At 31.9% G+C, this 22,349-nt stretch overlaps 3 protein-coding genes across 4 annotated transcripts; all 3 read left to right on the top strand.

Annotated features, from left to right (window-relative positions):
• The first annotated feature begins 67 nt into the window (after positions 1-67).
• aay (phosphoserine phosphatase) lies at positions 68-2,169 on the top strand. Its single transcript, XM_065359969.1, has 7 exons — positions 68-574; positions 643-838; positions 917-1,051; positions 1,122-1,267; positions 1,361-1,522; positions 1,622-1,721; positions 1,806-2,169. The coding sequence occupies exons 2-6, from the start codon at positions 705-707 to the stop codon at positions 1,708-1,710; spliced, it is 666 nt and encodes a 221-aa protein (XP_065216041.1). The 5' UTR covers positions 68-574; positions 643-704; the 3' UTR covers positions 1,711-1,721; positions 1,806-2,169.
• Positions 2,170-4,356: 2,187 nt separating this feature from the next.
• Positions 4,357-18,162, top strand: LOC135842389 (uncharacterized). Of its 2 annotated transcripts, none has more exons than XM_065359830.1 (5): positions 4,357-4,564; positions 15,416-15,548; positions 15,694-15,903; positions 17,048-17,281; positions 17,383-18,162. In XM_065359830.1, coding segments are annotated over exons 1-5 (1,050 nt in total). In that variant the 5' UTR covers positions 4,357-4,563; the 3' UTR covers positions 17,855-18,162. The 2 variants fall into 2 exon arrangements, with proteins under 2 accessions (XP_065215902.1, XP_065215901.1); XM_065359829.1 differs by lacking the exon at positions 4,357-4,564 and adding an exon at positions 14,130-14,678.
• A 2,665-nt stretch (positions 18,163-20,827) lies between these two features.
• LOC135843677 (uncharacterized) lies at positions 20,828-21,906 on the top strand. The gene is made up of 3 exons (XM_065361637.1): positions 20,828-21,029; positions 21,119-21,614; positions 21,687-21,906. Exons 1-2 carry the CDS (start codon positions 20,980-20,982, stop codon positions 21,465-21,467), a joined length of 399 nt encoding a protein of 132 aa, XP_065217709.1. The 5' UTR covers positions 20,828-20,979; the 3' UTR covers positions 21,468-21,614; positions 21,687-21,906.
• The last annotated feature ends 443 nt before the right edge of the window (positions 21,907-22,349 follow it).

Genomic DNA, 22,349 nt, shown 5'->3' with positions numbered 1-22,349 from the left:
ATAAAAAATTGAAAATTTTGAAAATATTTTGCTAATTTGTTGTTACGAAATGAAATTTAAATGAAAATTATAGAATCAAATCAAACAGGAAAAATCTTCCTGCAATCAGCAAAGTAGCAGTCAAGACGAACAAATAGCTTAGGAAGGGGAAGTCAACAAACTATCGATCAGCTGATTGATGGCACTTGTAAAATAGCGTAGTAAATTGGTAATTAGCGAATTAATAATCAAAGTTAATCATTCGTGACTTTCTATCATGAATTACGATAAAAATTTATAGCTTCTTTATCACTCTTCGTAGTAATTAATCGCACACTTGTAGGTCAGTTGATTCTGGCTCTTCAGTTTGAATTCCAAGATTGTGTCGTAGCCTCGTACAGCTTTGCTCATGTCATAAATTACGTTGAATTCTTGATGTCAGCTTTGTTTACGGTCAGTCGGTTGCGTAAGGTTTTTGAATATTAATAATTTAACACTCCTCATTCCCAGTCGTTCGTACGGTTCCATTGGATCGAAGATGTGTTAGGTGTTTGTGTTTTCATTCTACGAACTTGCGAATTCATCTTCACTCGAAGTAAGTCGACTTTTCTTCTCTTCCTTTCATAATTATGTTAAAATTTTAATAAAATTTTGCTTTTACAGCTCCCTATAACGAATTAAATTTCATCTGTAATATCGTCTTATTTGTATCGCTGATTTTGAAAATGAAAGAAGATATTCTAACCATTTGGAAGAACGCTGATGCTGTGTGTTTCGATGTGGACTCTACTGTCATTCAAAACGAAGCTATCGACGAATTGGCTACATTTTGCGGTAAATCGGACGAAATTAAAGCTTTGTAAGTGGATTACTTCTAGGTATACTTCTCTATTTAGAAGAAATCACGTCATTCGTTCAAATCTACCTTCTTTTTCAGAACCAAATCAGCCATGTCGGGCCAAGTCGAATTCAGCGAATCGTTATCCCGAAGATTAAGTATAATCTCACCAACGATAACTCAAATGCGAGATTTCATCAAATTACACCCAGTTCAACTGACAAAAAATGTCAAGTAAGTAGGCGTCAACTTTCTATACGCTTTGCTAATGGTTATAACACTCATACTTAGTTAACAATTGTAGAGAATTGATTGACAAACTACACCATAAAAGCATACCAGTATATTTGGTATCTGGTGGTTTTCGTGGCGTAATCGGGCCGATAGCCATTGAATTAAATGTACCGTTACAGAATATTTATGCGAACAAACTCAAGTTTTTTTTCAATGGTAATCGATAACGATGCTGATAAATAGTTTAATTTCAATGTTAAAATCTCAATTACGTGATTTAACGTTATGGTGTGCTGTTTTTTATGACAGGAGATTATGCCGGATTTGATGAAAGTGAACCTACGTCGAAGAGCGGAGGAAAAGCTCAAGTTATCGAACAGCTTAAGAAGAAACATAGTTATAATAAGGTGATCATGATCGGTGACGGTATAACCGATGCCGAAGCTTGTCCACCTGCTGATGCATTTATCGGTGAATTATTTGCTTTGGTTTTTATAATTTTTTTTGAAGTATTGTGTATACGAAAATATTCGTAATCGATTAATTCGGGTTTTATTTACTTTCGTCAAGGGTTCGGAGGTAATGTGGTTAGAGAAGAAGTTAAAGCTAGAGCTGATTGGTATGTTACTGATTTCCAAGAATTAATCGATGCGTTGTGAATGATGATCCGGTAAATTATTATTTTTAATTTATTTATTAATTTTTTTTTTCTGAAAAATAGCCTGTGGAAAAAACTAATTAATTTTTTTTGCAGGATTCTAGTCCTAAAGTGTCATTACCTTCGGCGATGACGATAATATATTCAAATTCAACCATAATTAATTATTTCATTTTTTTTCATTGAGTTTCGAAAACAATAACTTAATAATGTATCCGCCAAGCAATTTTTATACGTTTTGTAACTCATGGTTGTATTTTCTTTCTTATTTTCTTTTTTTTTTTTTTTGCGAATATTTAATATTTGTCAATGGTGATTTGTGATTTATTTTTATTTTCTATTGCTGTTAATTTTCATTTTATTTTCGCTGTTTATTTACATTTATAATTTTTTCTCTTGACTATATGTTCTTTGTTCTTTCTGTCAAAATGAAATAGAGCCCAAAATTTGTTTATCATAATTTTTTTATACGAATATTTTTATATCATTTTTAGGTAACACGTTTCCAGTACTTTTTTATGGATTTTCAGCAAATTTCGTCGAAATTGTATATTTTTTTTGGTAATTTTCAATGTCTTTAACGCTTTTATGGATGAGTTTAAATTATTTCAAAATGTTTTTTAACCTTTATCGTGTATTTTTGGTAAATCTGAAATTTCAGAATGTTTTAATAATTTTTAGTACACCTGATTTTAAATGCTTTTTTGTGCATTTTTGTAGAATTTTATCAAATTTTCCAGAAATTATATTACTTTTTGGCAATTTTTAGTGACGTATCAGCTTTCATGAATGGATTCTAACACTTTCAAATCACCATTTTAAACTTTCTTTTCCAAATTTTGCTAAAGTTTCGTCATTTTTGGGTAATTTTTAGCTATTTCAGTTCTAGTGTTTTCCCATCATTTTAACACGTTTTTCAACACTTTCATGCAATTTTTGGTAAGTTTGTGAACCGGAAAATTGGCTTTAAAAGTTTACGAGTGTTTGATCTAAATAGGTATAAAGATGAACAAAAAATTAATCAAGTCGAGTTTAAATTATAAGAAAGTGAAGACTAAATAAATAAAATAAAAAAAATAGAAATACTTGAACCAACTCTAAGGATAAGTAATCTAGAAAGTTACTAACAATGGCCATGGAAAAGTTTGAAACAGGATGTTTCTATAAAATTAAAAAGAAAATTGAAAAAATTGAATTATCTGGAGCAAAAGAATAATTTCTTGCATTAAAATTAATATGTTGGCAAATAGGTAGTATTAAAATAGACACAGCGTTCAAATTAAAGGTTTTATTTTTTAAATTTAATTTTTGACTTCTTGAAGAACAACGTAGATAGTTTCTTGCTTAAATGGTAATGATGAAGTTACTAATCGAAGAAGCAGGTTGAAGTTTGAAATTTGAATGAAGTGTTAGGTAAGTATGTTAATTTTTTCAGTTTTCTCACATGACGCTTCATAATTCAAACACTTTCCATTCTATTATATTTCTTTTCAATAATTTAATTTTTGGATACAGCATTACAGACAGATTTTTTATGCAGGTTTGCAGTTCATTTCTTCTTTGATTTTGATTCATTCAGTTATTATTTTACAAATACGAAACAAATTATCGATCAGAGAAGGAATATGGTGACAAATATTTTTTTTTTTTTTTTTTTCATGAAACAAGATTTGCAATGCAGTGTGTTTGAGAAGTGGTAGTACAAACTTCGGATTTGGATATAACGATAATCGCCAATCGGATACAAGTAAAAAAAAATATGTTAGATGGAGAAGTTGCCTATCTCTGAAATTTGATGGGCAACCGAGCTTTGAAAAAACATTGAGAACAAACATTGTCATTATGAATTTTTGCCTAACTTTAAAATTGAAGGGACTAGAAATATTCTAAAAGAAAAAATGTAAATCAATTATTTTCGATTCAATTTTGTTAGAATTTTCAAAATGTATGGATGGATTGAATTATGGGGATAAAATTTATTCAAGTTATTTTTTCATCAATTCTTCGAGAAAAAAGGCAGAAGTACCTACCTATTACTCGCAATGTAAAATTGTGATCAATTTTATTTGCATTTAATATTCTTGAAGCACTTTAAATACCTATTCTGTCCACTCATCAACCTACGTCCCTTACCAAGTATTAATACCTAATTAATTTCATTAATTACCTCATCGTTTTTTAAATTTCCAAAAAAATTTAAATTTTCTTTCATCTCTTAACACCGTAGATCAAAAACCTTCGCACATACCTACCTGTATACATAAACAATAAAAATAAAAATGATACAAACGGATCTATTTGATATTCGAAATGACCATAAAACCGAACTCATGTCACGTAGTTCTGTTACCGTACACGATGCCAATTTTATTTCATTTCCCATCTTCGACGAAATTGTGTTGACGTTTGTTGTAAAAGTACCAACATAATAAAGAGACATAGAGAGAAAATAAGAACCATCATTTATGACAATTTGATCCACGATGAGCACCTGCAAATATTCGAATATTTTGATTTTTTGTTCATAAAGTAAACCAGTTTGCTGGATGGAAGAACTGGTTATGGGTATAGTTGCGCATAGAATCTCGGTTGTATCTACGACTATTCTAGGTATTTGCGGGGCTCGGTGAAGAGTCCATACTCTAATTATATGAAATCAGTTGTCCATGAAGTCACCGATCCTCGTGTCTAGTTCTAGCCATCTAACATTTAGTTAAGCCGAACATGCTAATACATCACGTACTTGTAATAAAATATCGAGAAAAAAATAAGTAATAACGTTTAGAATGTGATTTTTTAAAAAAGTTTTCGTGCTTTTGTTGAGTGAGTACATCGTGTACGAGATCATTTCAAAAGTATGTACATACCTATTTTCAATGTTTTATAATTCGACTGTGTGTTGTATACAGTAGTAGCTGTAGGACTGACGAATTCGTATACCTATTTGTATATAGAAGATGATGTGATGGTTTTATGATACATACATATGTATTCTGGCTTTTATTCGAAATGTCATAATTAATTGTTTTATTATTGTAAGTACTACTGGAAAACACGTGCTGTTTGGTACGCTTCCGTGAATTCGTGGCCGGGCACGAAATGAGTCGCATTAATTGAAGTGTTAATTTAGGATGTGATGCGAATTATTAATTGGTTCATTAAATCGAAAGTTACTTGGTTTGCCGATTTTGCTATGAATGAGGCTTTATTAAAGATATGCAACAAGTGTAGGTGTATGTAGTGTACTTTATACTCGTATGTGGGTGAAAATTTCTAATACTTATCTTATCTACATGTAGATAGAATAACTGGGTGCTGGAATTTTCGATAGGTAAAGGTAAGGAATACCTATACAACACACCTTATTACTTGTTTGGTTTTAGTCTTTAGATGTTATAAGTATGCAGGGAGAAGCGGCTGAAGGCAGTTTTTTTGGGTAGGTACCTACCTAAAATTTTCAGTAAATGCGTAAGTACGAGTACGTGCATCATATTTCCTCGATGTAGATTTATCATTAACTGTGAAATTGGTATCAAAACTTTAGTAACTTTTGAACAGTATAGGTAAACGCTAGCGCTTCTTGTAAAAGGACAAAAGAATCTACGATAGAAATAAAATTAATGAACATGCAACTCAATTCCATTCCAAATTACGTATATAAGACACAAATTGTTTAAATCCCTCAAGAATAGAGTCTTTGGAGTCTTAATTTTTGTCTTGGGAAGTAGAGTGTGTGGGCTATAAAAAACTTGAAAAATACCTAGTCTCCTGACCTCCATAAAATTACAAACAAATGCTTCAAAGTTGGAGGGAAAATGTTGAAAAAAAAGAAAAAAAAGAAGGCTGATCAGATTACAAGGAACAAAATTAATAATTACAGAGTACAGATGACCTATTTCTTTAAGTTCAAAATATTTTCTAAAATCTTTTCAAAAATTCTAGAAAGCAGAATTAGACTTTTTTTGTCCCAACCAAGAGAACAGACTGGTTTTTGCTCAATGTCTTGAACCAATTAATAGAAACAAGTAATGAATACCAAATACATAGAACTCCGCCTAATAACCTTCATCATAGATTCCACTACAGCTCTTGATTTATTAAAACACAAAATTTCTGCTGTTGGCTTTGCAGAGACGCAGGGACTCTCCCACTTACATATTTATTAAATAGATCGACAGGGAGACCCATTGTCATCCCTCATGTTCAACAGCAGCTTGGAGGAGGTTTTCAAAGTGATCTGGATTAAGAAAAACGGGGGTTAATGATTAATCTACTCGAGTAACTTTAGGTTCGCAGACTGATGCCAGAGACTGGAAGTAGCTGAAAGCGAAAAGCTAAACATCCTAAAAAGCCAATAATTTTCAAGATTTTTGGAAGCTAAAAGAAAGAGAGCTAAGCTTTATTTTGAAAACCAAAGCCAGTCGAAAGCTTTATTTTTCCAGATTTCTTGAAGTTCTGGTGGCTTTTTTACTGTATTTTAATGTGCTTACAGTATGACTCCCGATGATCCGATGTCTATATTGGGGCGGTGAGGGTTGGATGCGCGAAAAAGTAGGATAATTAATTTTTTTGATTTTTCACTGAAATTTAAAAAGTCGTGATATGAAAAGAGTTTCAAAGATGCGTAAAAACATGGTAAAATTAGGTATGTAAAAACATTCTAATGAGAATTAAAAGCATTGAAAATTACCAAACAAGTGGTGAAATCTCAGTAAAATTGGCCAGAAATGCATTGAAAAGGTGTAAAAATTTTAGAATGAAGTAAAATTAGGTACTGAAAATATCCAAACAGTGAAATTTTTGGTAAGAGTGGGGGGGGGGTGCATTTTAAAAAAGTGTTAAATGATGGAAAATCACTCAAAGAACTAAAGAATCATTAAAATCGCTGAAAATGGCCAAAAATCAATAATTGATAATTAAAAGTAGTCAAAAATATTTGTTATAAAAAGATTTAAAAATTGCATTTAAATGATGTAAAAAAAACATTTAAATCATTGGAAATGACTAAAAATCAACAATTTTCCAATAAAAAGTAGCAAAAATTTATGAAAATTGTGAAAATTCCTCAAGTATGACATCGATGTGATCAAAAATTCAGTATTAGCCGGATAACAAAACATTATCTGACTTTTTTTGGTCAGTTAATCGAAAGATATCGGATGCTTTTTTTTGGTCCCTATTTTATGTATTTTGTCAAGTTTTCAGTTTTGGTGTTCAAAATTTTGAATTTGGCTACAATGTATTGAAATTATCATCATTTGATTTCAAAATGTTGAATATCACATACTTACATAAGTATATCAAATTGTTGAAAATCTATTGAAAAAAATATAAAAATCAAAAATTCAAAGTCAGAGACCGCCCATATTTTCAAAATTTTTGGAAGCTAAAACAAAGCTAAGCTTTATAAATTTGAAAGCCCAAACCAGCCAATAGTTTTATATTTTTTATCATAAGCTAAAAGTGAAAAGCTAAGCTTTATTTAAGTCATCACCTTTCAGTCTTTGGACGATGCAAGCAAAACACTGATAGCAGGGACACAAAAGGAGCTTGAAATAAGGATAGGAGAATTAAATGGATAGGGACTAAAAAAGGCAGGCTTGACAAATAAACTTAACAAAAACAAATTTCTCAACAATGCTGGTGAAAGCTATGACATAAGACATAGGTACCTAACACTATTTTAATGAAGAAAAAATTGAAACCACAGAAAATGTAATTTACCTAGGACAAAAAATTTTATCCAAAAATTATCAAATAAGAAGAAATTGAGAGATGAATAACTCTGGCTTAGGACAAATTCTGGACATTAAAATTCATTTTCAAAGGTTTTTTTTTTCAGCCATCATCATTGAACTTTGACCCGGTGCGCTGTTCAGCCTGTCTGGGAAACTGAAGAAGAATTGCTTGCCAATGTATATCATAGCATGGGCTTTTTTGCCTGCTACCTAACAGGGTTCCCTGATTTTCCAGCCAGTTTCTTCTTATTTTTGTTTTCTCAAGAAATTGTTTTTTCGCTTCTATGGGTTTCTAGCCCAAAGAAGTATATAGCTTGATGAGGGGGCTGCCCTCTGTGCCATCAAGCTGACTTTCCCGAAGTTTGGTTATAGCGCAGAATTCTCACTTTTGTTTTGTACAGGATTCGTGCCTAGCACTAGCAGTATTTTTATGACTCTTGAGTATCGGGGTTCGCAACTCATTGTAAGCTTCGCAGCTCTTTCTGTTGCTGCTTCAGGTATATTTTCCAATAGTTTTCTCTTCTCCCCTACTTCCTGAGACAGCTTGATGTTGTAACCCATTCAGGTTGCAGCTTTGACACTGGGCTGGGCACATGCCAAGGTGTTAGGTTTGGTCTTAGCCTCATCCTCAGCTTCCAGCCTGCCAAAAATGAGTTTCTGGCCTCTGCGATGTGGACGTTCTAAACCTCTCTTAAGGTTTGTCTTCTCTACTCCTGGGACTGGCAGTTGTAGCGTAGATTGTACTTACCCCAAGTTGGCCCAAGAGACCTCTTTTTCAGTTAAAATGAAAAGTGAAATTTTTAACACATCTTCAGCATCTTCTAACTCTCACTTGGGTTCTGAAACGTAGACATTATCAAAAAAAAAATAAAACAAAAAATAAGAAGCAGGTAACCTACTCAAATTTAATGAAAAGATACAGGTTGAATTCAAAGAAAGAAGATCGGATTAAAATCAAAACAATTAAGTAAAACGAAATTAAAAAATAATGAGAATGCAGTCAAATCAATAAAATCTAAAAAATGAGGATTAGGGGTCATGTGGCTAGATTAAGGTATAACAAATGGACACAAAAGCCACAGAAGGTCACTTTCTGGTTCAATACAGGAACAAGCTGACAAAGCAAACAGAAAGCTAGGTGGACGGATAACCTTAGGAGATTACTATCACATTCACCACTCCCAAAGGATCACTCAAGATAGAAAAGAATGGTGCAGGCAATGGGAGGCTTTTGCCCTATCCTAGGGCTATGTGGGAATTTTTAGATGAGTCAGTTGAAAAATTTGTGATTTCTGTTCACTAAAAAACCAGATGATGTTTTTTTGTTATCATTGTTTGATATAGGTACATATTGTTCTTTATCTCGTTCTGACTCTCCTCACATGTTTCATGCCAGATGCATTTTACACAGGTATAGAAGTACCTACCTATACTACAATACATCTGATCTTAAAAGCTTGTTCACTCAATTAATTATCTTGGTAATTTTTTGTGCAAATGCCTATTAACTACCTGTAGGTACCTATATTTTTTGGAAAACTTGACCAACTATACCTAGTTGGGCATCAAGAAAAAAATCGGAATTATTTCGCTACATTCATTATATGAGTTTGTTGTGACGATGAAAAATCGTGACATCTTGAAATTGTTTTTCTTCTCAAGTTGGTAATAATGCTAAGCCTGCATTAACACGTGTTAAGGTCACACTTTACCACAACTATGCAAACACATATCAAAGACAAGCCATCATTAATTGAAACAGTAAAGTCTAATCGTCATCTTTACAGTATGTATATGCTAGCAAAGCGTAATTTATCGATGATAAAGTAAAAATCATCCACCAATTCCACCATCAACGAAAAATAATATTACTCGAGCATTAAACGAGACGTTACTAGACCTAAAGCGTTACTTCTTTTTAAATTTTGCGTTCTAATATACTAGGTAGAGGTACATACTATAACCAAACGAATGCAATGCATTTATGTACAAGGTAAACTACTCCTCTTCGGAATGAAAAGGTACCAACGAACGCATTTTGTTAGCATCTTGTAGGTAGGTAGGTATGGTAAAATGGGCTTAGGATGACTGTTACGTAATTGGAATTCTCTCATAACCGGTACACTTGCGCAATTTCTCCGGCTCGGAGATACGTTTATGGCGGATGGTGACCATCTACCTTGTGTAAAATTTATTTGTGGTCAGTTTAAGGTGAAGTTTATAGCTCTTTATGTGGATTTACGACGGTCATACTCAAACACGATGGATGACCGTTGACACTGCTAAAGCCAGTTTGTAACTGACCGATTACCTATCGTCGATGTATTGGTGGGTTAAGATTTATATAAATAGGTACTAGGTAGGTACTCCAGTATTTAAAAGTTACTCTCGATGGCAACTGACCAAGAATGAGAGCAACTGAAACTGATTTGTGTATAAATTGCATTCATTAGCCTGAATACGAATCAGACTGCATTTAGATGTAAATTTCGCCAATTTTAACGCTTCTTTTCAATTCACTTAGGTAAGTAGGTACTGAGGAAATGCACCGTGCATTGTATCCGCAGTATTAGGTACTTTTCTTCGCAGCTGTGTAAAAGTAGGAGGTAATTATGATAATAGGTGAATTATTCATGGTTACAGTAGGTTATATAGTCGATTTGGTTTTTTCATGCTGTAAAATTCTATAGTAGAAAAAGTGTAAAATTTTCACCATAGATAGGTAGGTAGAAGGTACCTATGTTCCTTTATTAGAAAAAAAAGGAGAAAAAGAAAGAAAGAAAGAAATACAGCCACTATAACCGTGTAAACCTGCAAACGACTGCTTTCTCTGCAACTCTAACGACAATATACAGCTATTATTGATAATTAGATGGGTGCCAATTGCCAAAATTATACCCAATTGTCAGACGAATAACCACATCTTGTATAACAGGTTCTTCTATCATTGAATATCTTACCTAGATAAGCGAACCAAAGTCGCAGTTGTTGATAAAATAACATCTTTTTAAAAAAAGAAAACGAATATCAAGGAGTAAATTAGTCGCACAGTAGTGTCAATTTAGCTAATTTAGCCTATCTATAGATCTACAACAACTGGCAGTGCCATATGAGGCCTCTATAGTCAACTAGGCTATCCGGTGTTTGTATTGTTTAATGTATTTAATTTGTAGAAAGTAGGTATCTCAATCTACCTATCTAATATTTCCTGCTGGATGAATTTTTATTCTCGAGTTTTTATCACATTTGGTCCATCTTCTTCAAAATGGTTAATTTTTTATGATTCAGTATCTATTGTTTATGGTCAGAATTCAAAAAATTTGAAGATTTGAAGATTTTTAGTTCAAGTCGATTTTACAAATTTTTCCCAACTCTTCCCACTCCACTCCTCTATTCGTAAAAGTAACAAAATAATTTTAGGGTTTATCATTTCAATCTTGTCACCTTCTAGCAGATGAAGACTTGGAATAGCATTTCTACACGAGACGTTTGTTTAGAACTTGCCTGAGTTTTATTTTTTTTTGAGTAAAAATTTCTCAAGTCTAAAAACAAGAATACAGCCGTAGAAAAATTTAGGATACCTTAATTCATTTTTTCCCAATTTTTTTTTGGAAATAAAGGGGTTTGGAAAATTTAAGAAAATGGAATTTCCTATCTATTGGTACAGTTTTTTTTTCAATTTCGTACAGAAATGGTGATTTTAACATTCATTTTTATGGACAGATTTTTATGCATGTTAACTTTGAATTAATGCATAATTTTTTATCCTTGCTTCTACCTCTGTATTCTTTTTCTTGGACTTGGAAAACTTTTGAAAATAATTCCCACGAGGTTTATCGTTTGATTTTTTATTTACCTACTTTACTTTTTTCCATTAACGTGCCTTTATTTTGCATCTTGGTCACATTTTTCATTTTTTTCATTAAAAAAAAAAAAAAAAAAAAAAAAATGGAAAAATGCTTTGATTTTTCGATATTTGAATAAAATATCTTACAATTCTATCAATCGTAAATAATAAGCCCATGATAGAGCGGACAAATAGCGGTTTTAAAAAGGAAAAAATTGGCACATAAATTTTTTCTTTGGGAATGTGTTCAGATGAAAAACTGACCCTGCTAGCCCTGGAGCTAATTTTTTTAAGGGGCTAAAGTCGGTTCCGATTCACGTTTTTTGCAATTTACTCCGAAAATATTAGGTTTACGAGAGAAACTACCACGACTAAAAATGTTCCCCTTCAAATTCTCGACAATTTGATATTTCGCTCGATACCCATCCTTCAAGAGGGGTGTCTAAAAATAGGGGTGAAAAGAGTAAGTGTTTCAAAAAAAGTCAGTCTAATAAATTGATCAAAAGTTACCAACTTTATATCATTCGTTTTCGCTTTTTTTTACAAAGTCTACTCACTCAACTATTAATTACACCTCCATTGATTGGTCTTCAATCCTCCTCGGGGGGTTGGTGGGGGGGGGAGGATGCTTCATTTTTCAAGTAACGCACAACTGAATCATATATTTGAAGAACGAATCTGGACATGCGGTATATCGAATAGTATGTTTTCGAGGTCGCTAATAAATACGAATAATAGCTTATTTTTTGGGTCCAACTCCTCAAAGCCCCTCTGTGCCCCAAAAAAAGGGCCAAAATTTTGAAAAATTGTGAAAAATCGAGTGATATATCGAATGGTATGTTTTCGAGGTCGCCAAGTACGAATATGAACTTATTTTTTGGGTCGTACCCCCCCTCAATGTCCCTCTGTGCCCCAACAAGGGGGGCCAATATGTCAAAAAAATCATCAAAAAGTCGAGTGATATATCAAATGTGAACTTATTTTTTGGGTCCCACTCCACAATGTCTCTATGTGCCCCAAAAAGGGGCCAAAATTTTGAAAAATCGTGAAAAATCGAGTGGTATATCAAATGGTATGTTGTCGAGGTCGCCAAGTACGAATATGAACTTACTTTTAGGGTCGCACCCTCCCCCCCCAATGTCCCTCTGTGCCCCAACAAGGAGGCCAAAATTTCAAAAAATCATCAAAAAGTCGAGTGATATATCAAATGGAATGTTTTTGAGGTCGCCAAGCACAAATATGAACTTATTTTTTGGGTCCCACTCCACAATGTCTCTATGTGTCCCAAAAAAGGGGCCAAATTTTTAAAAATCATGAAAAGTCGTGTGATACATCAAATGGTATGTTTTTGGGATTCATATATTTTGAAATATTTTATCAATTTATGAGTTTTTTCAACAAAAAAAAAACATTATTAATGATTAATTTGATCTAAATTTCCCATAAAAAAATAATTCGAGTGGCACGTAGCCACATACCTATAGGCAAAATTTAAAAATAGAGATTAGTTGGATGGTTATACATTTTATTTTGATGAAAGTTGACAAAACTGTAAAAGTCCAAGTTCCATTTTATTTCCCATTGAAAAATAATCAAAAACTGATACCTAGGTGAGTGAGGGTTTATTTAAAAAAATCTTGAGATGTAAGATGTTTTCTTTGCAAAATGAGCGTTCAAACTTTTTGAATAGTGATCCCGATAATACCTTGGTGATACCTCTACCTCACCCCTCCTTCCTGTTGAAGGTTATCTTTCGAAAACTTATTCAATCAGGCTATTTTAATAATTTTTTTGAAACCAACATTTCAAAAATATTCTATGGTATTTCATAAAAAAAATATCAAATTTTCAAAGCTTTAATGATCAGAATATGCAACTTTTTACCTAAAAAAAAATGAATGAATAAAAAAACATAGTTTAGGGATTTACACAAATTTGTTTTCCTCAAACAGCTTGACACAAACCTGAAGAATTTCATGTGAGAGCTTGGAGAAAAGAAGATGTCCACGAGGAAGTGTTTTGATCTCTTGACGATTGAATTGGATAGGAGGGAGAGTATACCAAAAAGGACCCAAAAAGACTAAAGTCAATTTGAATCGCGTGTTGAAGCTGTTTTCAGTAAATTACGAGGAAAAAATAAATAACTGAAGGGAAAAAATTAATCATTTTGAGAAAATGAAATCAAATACATACCTAATACACCTTGCAGTACATGTAAAGATTACCTTGGTGGTTGGCAACATCGCCTCGTGTCTACTTTTTTGAAGCAATTTATTGTTTCTATTGAGAAGATGGTTATTTAATATTCATACGTTTCGCCACATTCTTTTTTTTTTTTTTTTTTGTTGATAAGATAGATACTGTAACTTGAGTGGGAGTTTTCCGCATGAAATTCGATTAAGTACCTAAATTCATCTTATGAGATACAATCGCCGCTACTCTAATAACAAAAAGAAAAAAGTCCTTGATGTACATAGTATCCACTCTCGAGGTTTTTATTGGCAAAAATCTGTCATTAAAATTTTTCAACATAGGAGGCAAACGGTAATTTGACATTATTGCAGTTCATTTGAGTGCAAAAAAATGGAAAGAAAATGTAATTGTCTTGAATCTGCCGTCTGTGTGTCCTTGACCCGATATCAACATGTTGTACCTACCATTGTTATGCACCTATTTTCTTTTTTTTTCTACCTACCCACAAAATGAAATCAAGTTCAGAAATGTGTTAGTCAAAAATTTTGAGTCACGAACACCGTTAGATCTGACTGACTAATGTGTCTTGTCGTACCATTTTTTTAAACCATATTTTATTATCTTTTTTCAAAACTTAAGAATCTAAATCTAAAATACCAAATTAAGAAAACTCCACATTTTGAATTAACGATCATATTAAGATCTCCTATTTAACCAGCTGCATCGGTTTATTCGGTAGCTATGAGAAAATCGCACGCGATATTCTTATCACATGGTGCAGGATCTCAGAGCGCAGATGCGATTGAGTAAAAGTACAATACACCGACGCGTCGGCGAACTAAGAGTCAATAAACAGCAGGCAACGAGTAGTCGAACATCATGCCATATTCTCGCCATAAAGCCCTTCTTTCGAACATCGTACTTATGTGTGGGGACAATAATTATACACGTAGTTGATTTTATTCCTTATCTCGCTGGCAGTGAGAAGAATGTAAATAAATTTCACCGTCTTGGAGAGAGTTTGCGTCGATGCAGTGTAAAATACGAGTATGTCGGTTAGTTCGCGTGGCTCGAGTGTTGTTATATTTTTAAGAGAGAAAAAATGACGTGAAATTGTAGTAAAAATGTGCGGAAAAAATGATGAAAATTATAAAACCGATGAGAATGGAAATTTTCGCGAAATCGATTTAGGTAGGTTGTGTTTGTGTTATTGTTATTATGGTGTGGATTATGCTGATTAAGAGGTATTTACCTATTTTGCGGAAAGATAGGTATTTATGTGATGTGTTTTATGTAATAGTTCATTGACATCCTATTTCACTTACGTGTGCATTTTTTTGGTGTGTGAAATTTTATTGTTGGAAAATTCAAAAATGATGAAAAAAATTATTAAAAGTTTAAAATATTACCTAATTATTTTTAATTTTAATGAAAAATTGAATTTCTAAAATTTCTTTCAGTTTCTGAAGTAGGTACGTAATTATTCACCATTACAATAATTAAAATTTTTTCATTTTTTAAAAATTTCCATGCCATTGAGTACCTATTTTTTTCTTTAATTTTTACTGATCGACCCCATATTTAAATATTGCAGCTAAACTTCTCCTATCTGGACACTCAATACGTGATTAAAATGATTAGAATACCTACCTTAGTACTTGTAAAAATGATTTATGGGATATTAATTTATTGAATACCTACTTACAATAAATTGAAAAAAAACTCACTGAGAAATAATCAAAGAGTGTGAAATTTTAATATTGGTTCATATGTTCAGCAATTAACAAATTTGTGATTTATTATTTCAATAAGTGTGATTTCAATGTAATTTATCTACCTATCAATGCACTTTTTACTTCGAATACTTCGAATACTTACCATTTTTGTAAGCATAATATTTACCTAATACCGAATTCGTATAATTTCAGTGGTCGTCGGCGTAGAAAATGAAAACGAGTCTACTGAATTCCTCCAACGATTATCAGATGAAGCCGGTCATGTTCCTGTCAATTCAGAACCACTCAATGTACCTGTTTGGTTCGACGCAGAGAAATTCAAAAAGTAAGTTTCACTAATTGGAAACTACATTAGGTATACTCCTACATTCTAATAATTCACAAAATATATTACAATAGTTGCATAATTCAAAAAAATAAAAAAATTTATTTGTCTGGAATTTATTTTTAATTCAATTTTTTTTATACAGAGGTCAACAGTTCTTTTTCAAAAACTACTATGCAATGTTCGTCACAAAATTATGTGGTCTAATTGTCGTCCTCAGTGTACCCACTGTTTTGAAAGTTCTTATCCTAACAGGAAAATCAAATACGCCAGCTAGAGCATTTCGACGTTATATAGATACGATTGCCAATGTTCTAGAGTGGTATTCCAGTGACTTGACTGAAATTAATTCCGAGTAAGTTGATGTACCTACCAATAATAGTTTCAAGTTTTAATTTCCATTATACCTGTTTATGGTATTTGAACATTACTTGAGATACAACTTCTTGAATATTGTATTATTGCTATTGCCTTTTAAGTGAGATAGTTTCACACTTGATGGAATGATGCTAACTTCACCTACTTTCAAAGTTGCATTTTTGGTTGCATTTTTTTTTTTTTTTTTTGGAACTGCGTTTGCGTTTTTGAACTAAAATATAACGTCTGTATTTTTTTTATTTGGTCGGTAAAGAAGATTATTGCTGATAGGTAATATTTCTTTCATTATGGAAAAAATATGCGTTCACTAAGCGTTCACAATCAAAATTTTAAAAGTTCATTTAATTAAAATTTAAAAAAAAATTTGATGCAGCCTGTTTTTTGTAAAAAGAATATTGTAGGTAGGTAGTTGTTCTGAAATTAGAATGTATGCTTTCAATAGATCATCAAAATTCTGAAACACATTTCGTTTAAGCTCATAAGCTAATACTTTTCAGTTTTCACTCAGCGTGATGCCCAAATTTTATTTAGTTCCTTTAAATAGAATAAGGTAGTTCAAGTTTTGTTGAGGAAAGCTCGATAAATTAAACGAAGTTCCTTCTATTTCTTACAACGTACAAAATTTTAATTTTTTTTCTCAATTTTTTGCAAAAATTAACTTTTTAATAACCAAGCTATTTTTATTTTAAACGCTTAAACAATGAAATTCAATTGGAGTGGCATTTTTTCCTACCTCTAGTTCCTGGGAGTTCACTCACTTTTATAAAAATATTATTGCAAAAAGTTTTCCTCTAAAATATTTGTACATTATGCAAAACGTACTTACAAAAAAAAACTTTCTCATCAGCTCCAGCTTTTGAGAAACATTTTCTTTGATAGGAGACTAATTAAGGGAGTCAAAATGAAATAATAGGTAAATTTTTGATATTGAACCGCTTTACTCCTTCAAAGTTGTTGATCAGCAAACATACCAACATCTATGTATGCAATTTAAATGGCCTTTTCAAGAACTGGAAGGCAGTGAATTAATTCCACTTACTCACTTATGCCTGATATTTCGAATTTTTTCCACTATTTCAATCAATTGATCTTCTCTATTAAATTTTTGTTTCATTTTACAGCTCCAGAAAAGCTCTGATAACAGTTCGTGGAAAACATTGCGCTGCCAGTAAGAAAGCTACGAGTAATGGAGTCGGTTTCATAAGTCAACGTGATATGGCTCTCACTCAATTTGGTTTCATTGGAGTTGCCATCAGTAAGGGTAAAACTTTGGGATTCGTTGGTACTGACGAAGAATTTGAAGGTTTTATTCACGTTTGGCGAACCATTGGATATTGTATGGGTATCGAAGATAGGTAAAGCTCGACTATTTTTTCCTAAAATACCTAAATTTGTATTTTCTGGATGGATTCAATGTATTTAATTTTAATAAAACCTTTTTTTTTCTCAACTTCAGGTTCAACATTTGTAACGGAAGCGTTAACCAGGTCGTGGAAGTATGCAACAGACTCACTAACGAAGTTTTCAAACCATATTTAGAAAAACCTTGCGAAAATTTCAACGAAATGTGCGCAGCTTTATTAAACGGTTTGAAGCCCGTGGTACCTTCTTTAACAGTAAACTCATTTATGGAAGTATGCCGACGAAACATGAATTTAGAAGCGAAAGAAGTCGATGGCATTTACTCTAAGTGCATGTTGGCTTTATTACTTTACATTCATAACGTTGTATTATCTGTTTGGTGGGTTGCTGTTATTTTTAGACCGTTTTTAAACTGGATGTTGAGATTTTCCGTCTATTGTAATATTAAATTTCCTCTCGTCGCGTACTTGACTATGGGTAAAGAAGCTTGGACAGATAATAATGAAACTCATCATCATAATACTGGAGAGTTTCATCATAATGTGGCTGTGGTCAAAGCTAATTAAATTAATACTCGTACTTCGTTTCGTTGTGATATCATTTTTAAAAAATGTTCGTAATTGAGTCAATTTTTTAATTTTTTTTCAAATTGAAGAAAAAAACGTTCGTTCATTTTTCATTACTTGTTGATGTTTTTTCGTTTGGGTGAAATGTGTACTTCCTGTATTGAAATTAATTTTTTTTATACTTACTAGTGTATGACAGTATTTTGAAATAATTTTTAATTTAGTGAATTTATTTTTCTTTTTATTTGTTGATGTGTGTGTTATGTTTATATTCTGTGTACCTATGAAATAAAATGTACGTTTTTTAATTTTTATTATTATTATAATTTTTATTTTCTCATGTTTATTTCAAAGTTGGAATTTTTCATCTCCCACCCCACAAAGATGTTATCGCAGGTGAGAAAGTAATTCCCAATTTTTTATTTTCCTCCGATATCTACAAAAACGAAAAAAATGTTCACCATAATTATTTAAATTAGGCACACCTCAACCCATAATAATTTTTTTTTCAAAATTGTTAGCGATATTTTGAAAAATAGTGTAATTTGCACGCTACTGTAAGTTCTGAAAATAAATTTTCGTTTGACGTTATTGGTATAGGTAGCCTACTTTCTTCGTAATACGAAGATAACATAATGTAACCGTGATAAATAATTAATTAAATTATATTATCTGATTATACGATAACTTGAGGATGATCGTATATTGATACGTACATTATACTTACTACCGGTATCATTCAAATGGGGGTTTATTCGGCCGTTTATCCGGCCATTTACATAATACGTGGTGAATTATTCCCTATACATTTGAAAGCTAGTGGAGGATGTGTTTGTATTATGGCCAACGGATCGATGGAGTTTTTGACTACTTCTATTTATTTAGGTATAATTAAACATATAGGTAATCATTTCAATTTTCTTCTGTACAGTATATTCAGTGCTGTTACTGTAATATATGTGTATTATTTTATTCCCGAGACCAAAGTGAGAACAAAAAATATTAAGAAAGGTATTCCAGAGGTGGAAACTGCAGCGGCTGTATCTGAGGAATCAATCAGTGAATCTCTATCTGCTTCTACGATTACGGAAACTTCCTCCAGTTCGTGTTCGGATTAATATTTTGGTCTCGTTTTCAATTTATTTAGCAAATAGGTTTAATTTAAAATAAGTAGGTTGTTAATTTGGCATGAAAACAGTAAAAATAATTCGTGATTTATCGTTAGAAAATAGGTACGGAAGAACGTGCCTTTCATGAAGCATGATGTGAAATTACTGATCAAAAAATCATTCACCAATTGAAAAATTATATACCTATCTAATTATTGGTACTATAGACAAAATCAACCCTGATTTTATTAGACTCTAAAAATCAAGTGATTGTTCCACTGTTTTTTTTTTTTTTTTTGTTCCTTATTGTTGTCGTATAATTTTACATTGAATAACTCATTTTAAAGTATTAGAATGATCATGAAACAAGCGAGATAATTTTGTAAGTTAACTGAGCCACAGGCTACTAATAAACCATGATGATATAAATATATAAGTTGCATTGTGAATTGTGATAGATACCTACTTCTTTACAAGTTTGATTTTTAATATGTATTTATGTGAGAATTTAATATTTATTATAATTTTTAAGTCGATTATTTTTATAAAAATTTATCAAATACAATTTCTTTTTTTTTTCCTTTGTATGCTTATGATCTTAAGTGTACCTAGCTACTCACACACTACTTTGTCTCCAATTTCACATGACGAATTCAAAAATTCAGGGCCAATACTTCCAAAAATTCATAATTCTTAAAAAATAATACGAAAAAAAAGCACACAACTTCTACTGAAATGAAATATATTCGATCATCGAAATTGTCTCATCATCCTGTAGAACAAGGAAAAAAATATACATCAACTAAAAAGTCAGAAAATCTTCTCACACGTAGCAATTCAAAATGAATTATACCTAACACAATTCTGTGTACGTAAGTAATTATAGATACACATTATTACTTATCGGTAACATAAATCAACAAATATAAAAACTTATTAGGAACAAAATATTTGCAAAATATTACAATTCAAGAGTGTCTCGAGTTTATGTCACTTATGTATATGTACAGGTACATACTTATTTTTGATCCGTGCAAGAGTGTGGTTCATTATTCACATCTTCTTGTGTAATGTTGTCATTCGTGAAATCGGTAACGTCTTTTGACACTTGTAGTCCTCTTTCGGCTAAAATATCTTCAATATTTCTACTCTTGTCACCAAACCATTTCAAGTTGTCTGCTATCAAGTGATTATTGCTACACCCATCGCATCGAATTATAACTACTCCATGTGTATAGGCTGTTTTGGAGAAATGCTTTTTATTTCGAGTATTACATACTTTACAGGTGAATTCTATTTTCATTTTCACGTCAGCTTTCAAAGGTAATACGTTGGGTTCCGAAGCTGTGGAATAGTTCCTGAATCGTGATACAAAATTTGGAGGAATAATTTTGCTCTGTAGACCGCATAATGGGCGAAGTACCGCTGGAGATATTCTGAGTAACGAACGAACTCTGTTTAACGCCATTTTACACAAGAAATTCTAATTTGTAAGATAGAAGACAGATCTTACTGCACATTAACTTCAATGATGAAATATGAAAAATTTTTTAAAAACTTTTTCTTCCTTATCAAATTTTTTACGAAGAAACATGGTTGCACTTTTACATGAATCTAAATTCACTAGTTCCGTTACAAATTTAATATCTGTAAAAATTGTATTTTGTTCTTTTATTTCAAATTTAAATATCAATTTGAAAATTATATGCTATTTGAAAACAAGATTATGAAGAATAAATCTTCGTACAAATGAAAAAAATTGATTTTCATCGTAATTTAAAGTTCAAGTGAAATTTATTTCATAAGATTGGTAACATTGTTTCTGAAAATCAAAACAACACGTGTTTTATTTTTATCAGTTTTCGAAGTTTTCGAAAATAAATTTTTCAAAATTTCTAATGGAATGGAACTATTTGAATACTTTTAGATATTCAGGTGATATATCCGTCAGTTTTTACAGTTAGGTTAGAATCACATAGTTCATATTCCAACAACCCACCTTGAAGGATCTCGAAAATGAAGTGGGATGGAAAACCCTACAAAAAGAAAAATCCGGTGATCTCCAAGTGAGTACTCTTCTATCCATTCCATTCACTATTCACTCATTGTCGTATATCGATATAGAACAAAGTAACTATTTTAATTTTATTCGTAGATCGGCCAATAAAAACAATGCTCCTCCTTCGGATCCGGATCACCAAGACGTACCACACAGCATGAAAGAATTCATGAAACTAAAGCAGTTGGCTGCAGCTGAAAATGCTGGCACTAAGAAAAATAAAAATAAAAAGGAAACGAATCTAAAGAATTCTGAAAAGCAACAATCAAGTGTAAAAAGTAGTAAAAAAGAATCGTCGAATGTTACTCCTACTCCTACTCCTAAATCAACTTCAGATATTTCATCTTCCAAAGCGAATATTAGAAAAGAAAAATTACAAGGTTTGAAGAAGAAGAAACGCTTAAAATATCAGAAATTAAAGGATAAACGAAAATTAAAAAAGTAGCAGCAGAAAGAAAAAGTTACCTTCGATACCGAAGAAGATTTGAAGGATGTTTGTAAAGAAGAAATTAAATTTGGTGAAGTTGCTCATAGACCTCCACAAATTTCAGTACGTCCTAGAAAAGTAACCAAGACCGGATTTGAAAATCGAGTGAGTGTTTTATGTACGCATCGTAAAATTTTGTAATGTACAGGTAGACTAATTCGTGTATATTTTTCGTAGCCTGGAAGAAAAGATGATTTATTATTGAAGTCTTTGCTGAAAAACACCGACTATAAAAAAGAAGCACGAACGCCTTCAACCGATAAGAGAAAGAATCTATCTGTATCTGATCAAAGGCAAATAGAAGTTGAACGACAGAAAGCGATGTTAGCTTATAAGAACATGAAACATAAACAGTCAAAACTGAAGAGTTCGTTCAAATAAAATCATTTATGTTGTACATCTCTCAGCTTTCATTGCTTTTGATTTATTTCTAGGTTGTTATTAGGTACTTATTTTTTGTCGTTTCAACGATATGGTAGTGGTAGGTTGGAAATTATCTGCGTGAATTTGTTGTTATGCTTTCATTTCTTTGTCGATCATTTTGGGCCGGAAGCCGATAAACTAGAACCGTAAGTATCTGCGGAATTGACTCAGTATTTGCACAATTATTCTTACGTCGGTATTTTCAAAAAGCTTCAAGATTATTGTTTTTTTGAGTGTATTTAAAATTTTCATTTGGTTGAAAAATCTCAAAATTTCAAAATTCAAACATCTAAACCTTGATCTTTTTAGAGGATGAGAAGAGAGAGGGTGATTTTCATGATTAAAACGTACGAGATTTACGAAGTTTTGATCGTTTCTTATTACAAAATGATCCACTTTCTATATTTAGGTACTTCT

The sequence above is a fragment of the Planococcus citri genome, chromosome 4, assembly GCF_950023065.1.
Source record: "Planococcus citri chromosome 4, ihPlaCitr1.1, whole genome shotgun sequence".
Classification (NCBI taxonomy): Eukaryota; Metazoa; Arthropoda; class Insecta; order Hemiptera; family Pseudococcidae; genus Planococcus; species Planococcus citri.
Note: the sequence above shows the minus strand (reverse complement) of the source record. Positions and strands in the feature narration are given on the sequence as shown.